The sequence below is a fragment of the Giraffa tippelskirchi genome, chromosome 5 (assembly GCF_054371585.1).
Source record: "Giraffa tippelskirchi isolate mGirTip1 chromosome 5, T2T-mGirTip1v1.2.pri, whole genome shotgun sequence".
Classification (NCBI taxonomy): Eukaryota; Metazoa; Chordata; class Mammalia; order Artiodactyla; family Giraffidae; genus Giraffa; species Giraffa tippelskirchi.
Window position 1 is genome coordinate 153,250,093 of NC_137279.1, and position 12,851 is coordinate 153,262,943.

The following is a 12,851-nucleotide window of genomic DNA, read 5'->3' on the forward strand; positions in this document are numbered from 1 at the left end:
TTTATGGGGAAAGGTGGGGGGAAAAAAACAAAATCACAGTGGAAACAGCTATAAAAAACAACCACCCAACCCAGCAAAGTTGTAGCAAGAACTGATTTCTTTTAAAGGACTTTAGGTTCACAGATTTTGTTCATCCAGCTTCTCAGTTCTTGGAGAACAGGCATTGGTGCCAGGACCCTGTGTAGTGTTATTTATGTAATTATTTCCCCTTCATCTTCCATTTCACTTTCCATTTCAGCGTCCCCAAAGGTACCTGCTCTAGTGATCTATAATATGCATCCTTCTAATCTACCTCCTGTATGTTTATTTACATATATATGTGTCCTTGAGAATTAGTGTTGCTTTCAATTTGTGTGTTGTATTTTCATGAAACACATTTGGAGTAAATCTAATGCTTTTCCTAACTTTTATTTTCCCGCTCAACAATATGTTTCTAGGATACATCTATTCTGCTGCTATATGAAAATCAAGCTCATTCCTCCAGATTACTGCCTCAACATGTTCTTTGTGCAGTCTCCAAGTGACAAGCAGTAGTTTTCTTCCAACTCTTTGTCAGCACAAATAAGGATGCAATGAACCTTCTCTTGCATGTCCCTGTGTGTGCCTATGTAAGAGTGTCTCTCTCATCCTCTTACACTGTTGGTAAGAATGTAAACTGGTATAGCCACTATGGAGAACAGTACAGAGGTTCCTTAAAAAACTAAAAATACAGCTGCCATATGACCCAGCAATCCCACTCCTGGGCAAAGGTCTGGAGAAAACTATAATTTGAAAGGATGCATGTACTCTGATATTCATTGCAGTACTATTTACAATAGCCAGGACATGGAAGCAACCTCAATGTCCACTGACAGAGGAATGGATAAAGAAGATGTGGTACATATATACAATGGAATATTACTCAGCCATAAAAAGGAAAGAAATAATGCCATTTGCAGTGACATGGATGGACCTAGAGATTGTCATACAGAATGAAGTAAGTCAAAAAGAGAAAGGCAAATATCATATAATATCACTTATATGTGGAATCTAGACAAATGATTCACATGAACTTATTTGCAAATCAGAAATAGAGTCAGATTAGAAAACAAATTTGTGGTCACCAAAGGGAGGGATGGGATGAATTGGTAGATTGGGATTGACATATACACACTACTATATATAAAATAGATGACTAACAAGAACCTATTGTATAGCACAGGGAACTATATTCAATGTTCTGTGATGACCTAAATGAGAAGGAAATCTAACAGAAAAGTATTGCTCAGTCACTAAGTCATGTCCGACTCTTTGTGACCCCATGAACTGCAGCATACCAGGCTTCCCTGTCCTTCACTATCTCCCAGAGTTTGCTCAAACTCATGTCCATTGAGCGAGTGATGCCATCCAACCATCTCATCCTCTGTTGCCCTCTTCTCCTCTTGTCCTCAATCTTTCCCAGCATCAGGCTCTTGGAGTCAGATGGTCAAAGAATTGGAGCTTCAGCTTCAGCATCAGTCCTTCCAATGAATATTCAGGGTTGATTTCTTTAGGATTGACTGGTTTGACCTCCTTGTTGTCCAAGGGATTCTCAAGAGTCTTCTCCAGCACAATTTAAAAGCATTAATTCCTTGGCACTGAGCCTTCTTTATGGTCCAACTCTCACATCCATACATGACTATTAGAAAAACCATAGCTTTGACAATATGGACCTTTGTCGGTAAAGTGATGTCTCCACTTTTTAATATACTGTCTAGGTTTGTCATAGCTTTTCTTTCAAGGAGCAAGCGTCTTTTAATTTCATGACTGCAGTAACTGTTCACAGTGATATTGGAGCCTAAGAAAATAAAATCTGCCACTGTTTCCACTTTTTCCCCATCTATTTGCTGTGAAGTGATGGGACCAGATGCCATGATCTTAGTTTTTTGAATGTTGAATTTAAGCAGCTTTTTCACTCTCCTCTTTCACTTTCATCAAGAGGCTCTTTAGTTCCTCTTTGCTTTCTACCATTAGGGTAGTGTCATCTGCATATCTGAGGCTGTTGGATTTTCTCCTGGCAAACCTGATTCCAGCTTGTGATTCATCCAACTCAGCATTTTGCATGATGTACTCTGCTTATAAGTTAAATAAGCAGGGTGACAATATACTGTCATGATGCACTCTTTTCCCAAATTTGAACCAGTGCAGAGTGGACATATGTACATGTATTATATAACTGATTCACTTTGCTGTACAGAAACTAACACAATATTGTAGAGCAACTATACTTCAGTTTTTAAAAACAGACTCTCTCTCCACATATAAATGCACACAATTTCTCAATTATAAACTAAATTCACCCATTTCCCTAAATATGGTCAGACTGATCTCTAAAACAGTAAATCAGTTGACCCTCCAACAAGAAAAGCATGAGAGTTCTCATTTCCCCACCAACACTTGGTATTTTCTTTCTCATTTTCCCAGGCTGGCACATGTAAGGCAGTATTTAATTGTGGTTTTATTTTCGTTTTCTGATTTCTTACGAGGCTGAGCTCTTCACATATTACTAGCTGTCTGACTTTCCCCTTTTCATACCTCACTCATTTTTTTTTTCTGTTGTATTTCCTGTCTTATTCCTGATTTGCAGAAATAACTTTTATATTCTAGATATTAATCACTTGTTAGTTTTCAACACTAAAAATATCTTACTCCGGTCTTTCAAATCTCTGTTAATTTTATGATGTGTTTGTTGAACATAAATACTTACTTTGATGTGGATAAATTCACCACAGTTTGTGTATTTTGAGTCTTGTTTATAAAATCCTTCCATTCTGGGGTCACAAAGATACTCAACTACATTTCCTCCCATTTGCTTTTGGTTTTATTTAATACGTTTCACATTTAGGTTTTTAATCTAAATCTAGCTAAAGGGTGTTTTTTTTTTTTTTAAAGGAAATAAGCTTTATTATTTTTTCCACACAACAGGTCAATTTTTCCAAATGCGGTCCCACCCCTGTCACACACCAAGCTCCACATATTCATGGGTTTGTGTGTGGATCAGCTTCTTCACCAGAACACACTGGTCACATTACAAGGCTCCGTGACATCTGACTATTTGGTAGTTAAAGTCCCTCCTCATTTTGCTCTTCTTTTTTTCAAAGTGATCTTGGGTATTCAGGAAACTTTATTCTTCCATATAGCTCTTATAATCAGTTTATGCGAGTCCTCAAAAATTTCAGCTGGTATTTTTATTGGAATTATATTAAATTTACAGCTCAGTTCAGAGAGAACTGATATTGTTACAATGTTAAGTTGTCCCATTTATAAATATGATGTTTCTTTGAAGTTGTTTGGGTCTCTTTTTATATCTTTTAATGGAGTTTCAAAAATTCCTCCTTAAAATTTTAATGTGCTTTTTAAGGTTAATTCCTAGACATGTTATACTATTAGTTTGCTATATAAATGGCATCTTATTTTCTACTTCTTTTCCACTATGAATTTGTGTGTGTTATTCTTATTCTAGCCAACCTGCTAAACTCTCTAATTAGTTCTCATAATTTGTCTATGGCCCTTGTTAAATTTTTCATGTAATAATCTTATTAGCTGTACACTTAAAATCTCTTCTTTCCAATCTTTGAAGTAAATCTCATTTCCTTTTTTTTTTTAAATCTTGTTGCTAATTTTAAAAAGAATGTTCCTACATATCTTTATTAAGATGATGCTTGCTGCATGTTTTTGGTAGAAAGTCTTTAAAAAGCTAAAAAGTTTTCCTTTTTTTATAGCTTTCAAATAGATTTTATTTTTATAAACTACTGTTTATTTACTAAAAATTTTGTTTTACTAAATACATTTCTATATCTGTTAAGAACATATCCCCCTTTTCTCCTTCAGTATTAAAGTAATGAATTACATTGATACAGTTTTCTGATATTGATCCATCTTTGTATTCCTGGGAGAAACCCTGCTTGATCATTCTGCACTCATTATCTTTTCTTCTTTCTTCTTAAAATAGACTTTATTTTTTTAAAGCAGTTTTAAGTTCACAGCAAAATTGAGTGACAGGTACAGACATTTTCCACACACCCCTGACCCCATACACGCATCACTTCCCCCATTATCGACATCCTGCACCAGAGTAGTATGTTCTGTAAGATTCTTGATAAATATTTTCAAATATTTTCCCTTTTCATTCACATTTTCTCTTACTGGGGCTCCTTTTAGGCAACTGTCATCACTTATTCTTTCAATGTCTTAAGTCTTCTCATTTTTCAAAACTCTTCTCCCCTTTTGATGACTTTTAAGTTTCTCACCCAATCTTCCCCTCACTCATTCACTCTTCAGACAAGTCCTTTCTGCTATCCAACCCATTGGGTGAGTTCTTTATTTCAACAACTGAACTTTTCATATTGAATCTCTATTTGGGGCTATTCCACAACCACCTGTTTCTGATTCATGTTCCCAGTATCCTCTCTTATCTTTCTAAGGATACTTATTATGCTTACTCTAAACTCTTATTTATTCAATTATTTCTGGTTGCACTGGGTCTTCGTTGCAGTGAGCACGCTTTCTCTAGTAGCAGTGAGCAGGGGGCTACTCTTAGTAGCAGTGAAGGGCTTCTCTCCTGTGGCAAAGCAGGGTCTCTAGGCACATGGCCGTTAGTAGTTACAGCACATGGGCTCAGTGGTTGTGGCGCATGGGCTTTAGTTGCTCCATAGCACGTGGAATCTTCCTGGACCAGGGATTGAACGCATGTCCCCTGCATTGGGAGGAGGATTCTTATCCACTGGACCACCAGGGAAGCCCTTATTCTAAACTCTTGCTCTTTCTGTTGTGCTGATTATGCGTCCTACCATACAAGTAGTCCCACTTGGCACCTGTCCTTCCCAGAACCGTGCCCCCAGATTCTTCCTAATTTTCTCCTTCGGGGTCATGTTTTATTTTGTTGGATTGATCAGCAGCCTTGACCTTAATTTTTCTATGGGGGGAGTAGTGAAACCTTAGCCAGAGCTGCTTGTGCTCCTCCAGGTAAGCTTAGGTGAGGAGGAGGAGCTTTTCAGAGTGGAGAGCCAGAGATCCTATAGTGATGCACCCTGAGCTCTGCTGGTCACCTGGCTCTAGGGAGGCGTACCTGGCAGCTCCAGAACCTGCCCATGCCTCTGTGGCTGACACTGCCCTTCATGGGGGAGTGGGGCTGTCATTCTCTTCTATAACTGCCAGGCCATGGGGTGGGGGGCAGGAGAATATCTCAGGCACTCTTCGTTAGGTTCCAGGGCTTCCTCGTAGTTATTCTGCCCGGCCCTCCAGACTTTCCTGCCCCATAGTAAAAATACCTAGTAAAATATCATAGTAAACATACCAGGGCAACAAGGGGAAGAAAAAGGAGTGCAACAAGCCAGTGCTACCTCAGTCCTCTCCATTCCTCACTATTCCCCATTCACAGGTACTCAGTCATCCTGTCCTGTCTCTCCTGTGGCATCTTTGGGTGGGTTTGGTAATTCTGTGTTAGCTACCTTGCCAGGAACTGGAATTCCCCAGCCCTGGTTCTTTGTCTTCATCTGCCTTGGTATCTTATTTTCTGGCTATGCCACAAATTTGTTTTTGTTTTGGAGAATAAAACGTATTCATTCAGTAAATATGTATTGAGCACGTAGGGTTTGAAAGACTCTTTGCCAGGTGATGGGCTAACACAGTCAATGAGCTTTTCTAACCACTGCTCTCATTGCAATTAGCTAAGTAAATCAACTTGGCATTGCCCAGTCTCTGAGTCACCACACTTGCCAGGAACCAGCCTGAATTTTCTCCCCACTGTGTTTGCCAGGGCATGCCCTCTCTTTTAGAACTTGGCTAACAACTCATTTCTGTGACACCTTTCAAAATTATTCTTCAGCCTTTATCATTCAAATTCCCTCTCCATTTTCATTAACAGCATCTGAATAGAGTTATGAAGTTCATCAGGTATTTGGAAAAATTGCCCACCTGACAGGTGGCCTGGTTTTTCAGTCCAGCTTTGCCACTAATTGCATGTACAATCTTGGCGAAGTTACTTCACCTCCTGGGGCCTCAGTCTCTGATATCTGTGTGGGCCTCTATGGTTGTGCTAGCTTCTGACTCTGGCCATAATTTCCAAAATTCCTGAGCACAGGGACAGGTCTGAAATATTAAATGTGTTTTATTTGTTGACCAGTCTGTTTAGCACACATTTAGTTTTCATCATAAACCAACAAAATCATTCTCATATGTCTTGATATTCAATGCTGTGGCATATGCCTTTTACAACAAAGTTGTCCCTGCTTTCTCAAAATCATGTAATTCTGCCTCTTCGGGCACTATTTTTCTCTTCCTGGGAAGAAAGCTATTTCTGTGAGTTGTGTGAACTATACTGAAAGAGAAGCAGCAAAAGTACATGGTACACTATTCCTACAGATCATACAGAATTTATAAGACACAAAAGCTCCAGATGGGAGATTTGCAAATCTGTCCTCCAGGTCTCCCTAGGATGTTCGACTACTTCTATTGGATGGCTCAGGTGTGGCCTTAAGAGAGGCAATAGGCTCTTAAGATTTCTAGGACCAGGACCCTTTTAGCTACAGCCCAGGTCTAGAGAACTGTTTCAATGTCTCACTTTACCACCCCTCCACATTTCTCTATTTTGAGCCTCATCCTTATTGACACTCCTCCATTCTGAGAGGGGGAATTGTGCCTCTTATGTCTTTTCGGCTTCTGGATCCATCACCTTTCAGCTCCTCAGGAACTTCATTCTCTTAATGATCCCCTTTCCCCTTTCTCGTCAACTCTTTCCCACCCTGGTTCTTCTTTTCAACTTCTATGCCTGCTCAGATCTTACTTTAAAACAAACCTCACCTGCATACCTGCACTCCTTTGCCTGGCTAACATCAACTTGTCTCTCTATTCTCTGTTCACACGAAACCTCCCCTCCATGCCCACGCTTCAACTTTTCTCTGTTCCTAGAGTGCCCTGTGCACATCTCTCGTTCCACATATATTCTGTATTGCAGTTTACTTTTTTTACATGATTGCCCCTCCCACTGGACAAAATGTAACTGTGTTTTTTACCTATTGCTGATCTCCAGTTACCTTATATAGTAATCTCAATAAATTTTTGTTGAATCAATAATGCAGAGGCCAATTCTAAGATAATGAATGTGTCATTTTGAGAAGCTGTTTTCAAATCTAAGTAAAGAAACTGGAATGGGCCCAGAAAATTCAAGACGCTTATATCCTCAAGACCCATCTGCAGTGAGTTTTAAAGAAGTAAGGTATTTTGACATACTACTTTTTAACAAGAGCAGGATACTAAACAGTGGTAAGATCTCAATTTTCCCCTACAGGATCCCTTTTAAAAATTATATATACAGTACTTATTCAATGAAGAAGCAAATTTGAGTATAAAAATCACTTGTAATACCACAACGTAGATATGACTTCTGTTAATATTTCCATGTACATTCTTCTAGACTTCTTTATTGTGCTAAAATGTCTATTTGTGTAAATATATATTTTAAATTACATTATACCATGCATACTTTTGAAAGCCTACTTTTTCATTCATCATGTGCATCTTTCCACACCAATAAAAACACAGCTACAATATCACTTTTATGCTGGGGTGGGATTAAAGTGGGTGAGGGTCATGATATATTTAACCAACCCATCCTCTATTATAAAATTTTAGGCTGTTTGTAGTGTTTCATTATTTCAAAACCATTTCAACAAAAAAAACCATTTCAAACCATTCAACAAAAAAGTTTACATTTTTTTTTAAAGCTCATGCCTTATTATTTGCTGAGGATGTATTTTTAATGGCACAGTTTCCTGGTAAAAAGATATATTCATATTTGAAATTTTTTATGTTACAAATTGACAAATTTCTCTTCAGAAAGTAGTACCAATTCGTGAGCTTCCCCAGTGGCTCAACAGTAAAGAAAGTTGTACCAATTCACACAAAAGCGGCTTTTCCCCACACTTTCCCCAGTATAGGTTATGCTGATGCTACTTACTCTTTTTCATTTTGATTTGATTGCCAAGGTTTTTTTTTTTTCTTTCAAAACTTGCATCTCAGTGATTGCTAGTTAGGCTGAACATATTTTTATATCTTTATTGTTCCTTTTATTTATTTTTTAAAAATGTTTGTTTATTTATTTATTTATTTGACTGCCCAGGTCTTAGCTGCAGCATGCAGGATCTTTTAGTTGCAGCATGTGGGATCAAGTTCCCTGACCAGGGATCAAACCCTGGCCCTTTGCATTGGAAGAGTGGAGTCTTAGCCACTGGACCATGAGGGAAGTCCCTATTCCTTTTATTTTATATTTATTTTTTAGTTTCCTGTTCATATCCCATTATCTCCTATTTATTTGAAAAGTTATATGTATTTGCCAAAAATCTATCATATACTTTTCCTAAATTGCTCTTTGCATTTTAAAGCCTTATTTATAGTGTTTTTTTAAAAATTCTTACTTTACTATGCATAAAGTTTAAGTTTTTTTCCCATAGGTAATCAATCTTTTCCTTCAGGTTTCTTCTTAGATGCCTTCCCCACAAGAGGCAGAGATTACCAGTTACCCACCAAATACCCTCTCCTCATCTTCTCTAGCAAGAAAACAATGTGTTTCTGAGTCTCCTTTGTAGTTGGGTGTGACCAGGTGACCAGTTAGGGTCAGTACTGCAAGTGTTGTTCTGTGACCTGGGGCAAAACTCCTCAAGAGTGAGAGGTGAGGCTTCTCTCTTCTTTTCTGTGCCTATAAGGAGACAGCTGGAGCTCCAGCAGTCATCCTGGACTATGTGGCAGTGGGTACAGAAGGAAGGAGGCTGGAGTCCTCATGTGTACAGTTGTCACACCAGCCCTGGGCCGTCTACCTCCAAACTTCTCTTCTATAAGAGAATAACTAAGTCACTATAGTCAAGCCTCTAGAAAGATCAACTCTTACTCCTAAAAGCAATTCCTAACTCATATGCTGACCCAAGGTTATATCAATATTTATTTGTATTTTTATCTACTATATTATCTCTACCTTTACAGATATATGACTGAAAAAACTTATAACCAAGATTCAATAGTATATATAAGATGATAATTCTTGGTAGAAGCTTCTTCAAAATAATAATTGCTAGGCTTCCTTGGTGCCTCAGCTGGTAAAGAATCTGCATGCAATGCAGGAGATCCCAGTTCAATTCCTGGGTCAGGAAGATTTGCTGGAGAAGGAATAGGTGACCCACTCTAGTATACTTGAGCTTCCCTGGTGGCTCAGCTGGTAAAGAATCTGTCTGCAATGTGAGAGAACTGGGTTCGATCCCTAGGTTGGGAAGATTCCCTGGAGAAGGGAACAGCTACCCACTCCAGTACTCTTGCCTGGAGAATCCCATGGACGGAGGAGCCTGGTAGGCTGCAGCCCATGGGGTCGCTAGGAGTCAGATATGACTGAGCAACTTCACTTTCACTTTTCACTGTCATGCACTGGAGAAGGAAATGGCAACCCACTCCAGTATTCTCGCCTGGAGAATCCCAGGGACGGCGGAGCCTGGTGGGCTGCAGTCTATGAGGTCGCACAGAGTCGGACACGACTGAAGTGACTTAGCAGTAGCAGCAGAGCAACTTTCACTTTCAGACCCCCATGTGGATAAACTGTTACACTGAATTTTAAGGAAGAATCTAATTATAGAGTTTTATTCTATCAGGCATTTTTTGAAACAGTTAGGCCAACAATCTTGACTAAAATACTTTTATAATACAGATCTTGAAAATAGTTTTAGTATCTATTTTCTTCACTAATTATCAGCTTTAATCCTGACAAGTTAGTTTTCAGAGGATGTGACTGTAAAATATGTCTAGCTAGTTGGGAGGTTGTCAATGTAGATAATTGAAATATCTAAATTTGAATAATAAAGAGCTATAGTATAGCAATATTGTACTATAGCTCCTTAAAGCCAGAATTTCATTTTAATACTATTGGTTTTGAAACATGTTTTGACTATAGGTATGCTTTTTCTAGAACTTGACAACACATATTACTCTTGCTCATGGAAAAATTAGCCAGATATTAGTGTTCAATTTAATGTAATGAATCTTTCCTTAACTAATATTTATTGTTTATATGTGTGTGCATGCTCTCAGTCATGTTCGACTCTTTGTGACCCCATGGACTCCAGTCCACCAGTCTCCTCTGTCCATGGGATTTCCCAAGCAAGAATACTGGAGTGGGTTTTCATTTCCTACTCCAGGGGATCTTCCCAACCCAGGGATCGAACTTGTGCCTCTTGCATTGGCAGGGGGTTCTTTACCAGCTGAGCCACCAGGGAAACCCCAAACACCTATTATGTATTTATTAGTCTCTGTATTTAAACTCACAATGACTTGCAATTCAGGTAATATAATCCCTAGTTTAGAGAGGGGGAAATTGAAGCTCAGAGGTGTTAATTCATTTGGACACTCACTGGCTAAAAGGAAATTTCAGACAGCCTCTGAAATCTGTTCATTTCAAAGTCTAAACTCCTGTGCTACTCATTCCAGGCCCTGAGCTGGGCCTGAATGAGATACGAGATTAGGAAGATAGTTTCCTACAAGCAACATTAAAGAAAATTTGGTACTTACCTGCCCCACACAGATCCGTTATGTTAATATGAGTGGGCAGGGAACTGCCTTTTGAGTTAGCTGCAGACACAGCCACAGCCCAGTTCCCAGTTCTGGGAATGACCCAGGTCCAGGAGGTGTGTTCTGTGATGTTCTGTAGTGTGATTTCCCCTCCTGCTACCTCCTGCAAGGTCACTTGATAGTGGAGGATTTTTCCTCTTGCTTCCAATAGACTCAGATTCTGCAACAAAACACATTTACTTACTGTGTACTCTCAGACAAGGTCACTGGATGCTCTACACTAGGACCTCATGACTGCCTGCAGCAGGCAGCTACACTAGAGTGACTTTTTTATTTACATCTTTTCATTTCTTCCACCACACACTTTTATGCTCCACCAAGCCCCACCACCTATAGAAAAAAATCAGTTAACATTTTTTAAAAGTTAATTCTTAAAGAATTGTTTGGGAACAATCCCAGAAAGTAAGCATAAAACTAATTCTTTGTATTGTAACCCTGTTAGGACAAGGACCATGAGAAACAGAAGCACTGGAAATGAAGAGTTGCCCAAGCCTGTGTTGGCAATGCCTGTCCATGTCTAGTGTAGGGAGAGAAAGGCATTGCTCACCAGACTTAAGCATCACAGTTGTTTTCTTGGCAAGGCCCTTCCTTCCATGGGGTGTGGGGTGGCCTCAAGACGCTGAAAGACACACCTTAAGGTTGGCAAATGCCCCTTTATCTGGTTTCCTGCTCCTAAGCTATCTTTTAATAATTTGGTATTCTGTGTCTTTTATCTGTCAGGAGAGGCTGGGTTAACATGAATATCTGGTTCATTTAGAATTCGTATCTTCCACTTTAAGTGAAAAAACTGGACTTCTGATTATAATTTGGCTTCCGAAATAATTAGCATGCTGTGAGAGGATGCTCCTATCTGCTGACTCAGGTCTTCTGGTTGGCCCAACAGCTGCAATTCTCACTATAAATTAATGCATGAACATCCAGCTTTTTTATATTTCAGGCTCTGGGAGTTTGAATGGTGCAGGTCATGTCCTAGGTGCCTTTCTGGATCCACAAGGGCCAAGACTAGATCATAAAACATGGTCAATGCAATGGGTGAAGGCCATGTGGCTGGGGGCATTTTGGGGTGCATGTTCAGCCTTTCCCTATAAGACATCCTGTGTCCTGGCAAGAACCAACAAAGTTTTAGTGGCGCAAGTGTCCATCACCGCTCATCTTGTGTGGATTAAAACAAGTGAGTGCTTTTGACATTGTGATGTTCTGAACTGTTATTAATAAACATGCCCTTTGCCACAGAAGAAAAAAAAAAGATAAATTAAAGCAAAAGCTGGGTAGGGAGGACCATTCCCTCAGTTCTCACTCCATGCGTCCCTACTGTCTCTTCGGTAGCTCCAGAGTGAGTACTGTCACCCCTATCGCATGCACCCCCACCCAAATGTACTTCCCATGAGCTGGCGTTCACAAAGTTCCCCATTCTTGCCAGGGACCCAAGAGGCAAATAGGGAAACAGCCTCTATTATGGCCCTCTCATTGTCCTTCACAGACACCTTGGCAATCTCATGCAATCCAATGGTAGAATGCTAACAGAAGGGGGGAAATGTCAAGTCCTCCTGGGTCCAACGAACCTACGTAGTGACTGCTGTGGAAATCTATCTGATCCCAGTGATTTGGTAAACAGAGGTGTGGGTTGGAAAGATGAGTGAAGGAGGGCAGCGAAAGGCCTGAATCTATCTTGCAGTTTCTCTTCATATCCCATATTTTTGAGCCGCAAATATCAGCGAGAATGTGAAGATGGGGCCAACAAATTAGACAAATGAACATGGTATCCCTTGACTTATGCTTGTATGAAATGTCAAACTCAAGTTTTGGGATAAAGGTTAACATCAATTAGTTAACTAATCTTAACCAAACTGGAAAATGGACCTAACTTGTCTAGCAGGGTCCATAGAATAAAAGATTCAGTGAGTTCAATGAGCCAGTGGGGAAACAAGTATTTATCCAGCAGGGCAATCAGTCTCCTGAAGCACCTAAAAACAGTGTGATTAGGTTAGTTAAAAAAATTAGGTAACATCAAGTTTGCAAATCATGTACATAATCCATCACCCGTGGATTACACCTGGCTCTGAGGGAATGGAATAATAACAGAATTAAATAGTGGAATAATTATTCCAGTTATAATAATAGCTGGAATAGAATAATACCAGAAGAACAGGACTGGAGGGGATTCTCCAGATGAACAATTAATTCAGTGTTTCATTTTATCAACAGAGGCAACTAAGTCCCAGGGACAC

General features: G+C 39.4%; 1 protein-coding gene across 2 annotated transcripts in view; it reads right to left on the reverse strand.

Moving 5' to 3' along the window:
• Positions 1–12,851, reverse strand: part of IL12RB2 (interleukin 12 receptor subunit beta 2) — an 83,375-nt gene that overhangs the window by 25,343 nt on the left and 45,181 nt on the right. For both annotated transcript variants that reach the window (XM_081490714.1, XM_081490715.1), the window contains exon 9: positions 10,564–10,783. In XM_081490714.1, the coding sequence (XP_081346840.1) occupies positions 10,564–10,783 (220 nt within the window). The remainder of the gene's footprint in view (positions 1–10,563; positions 10,784–12,851) is intronic.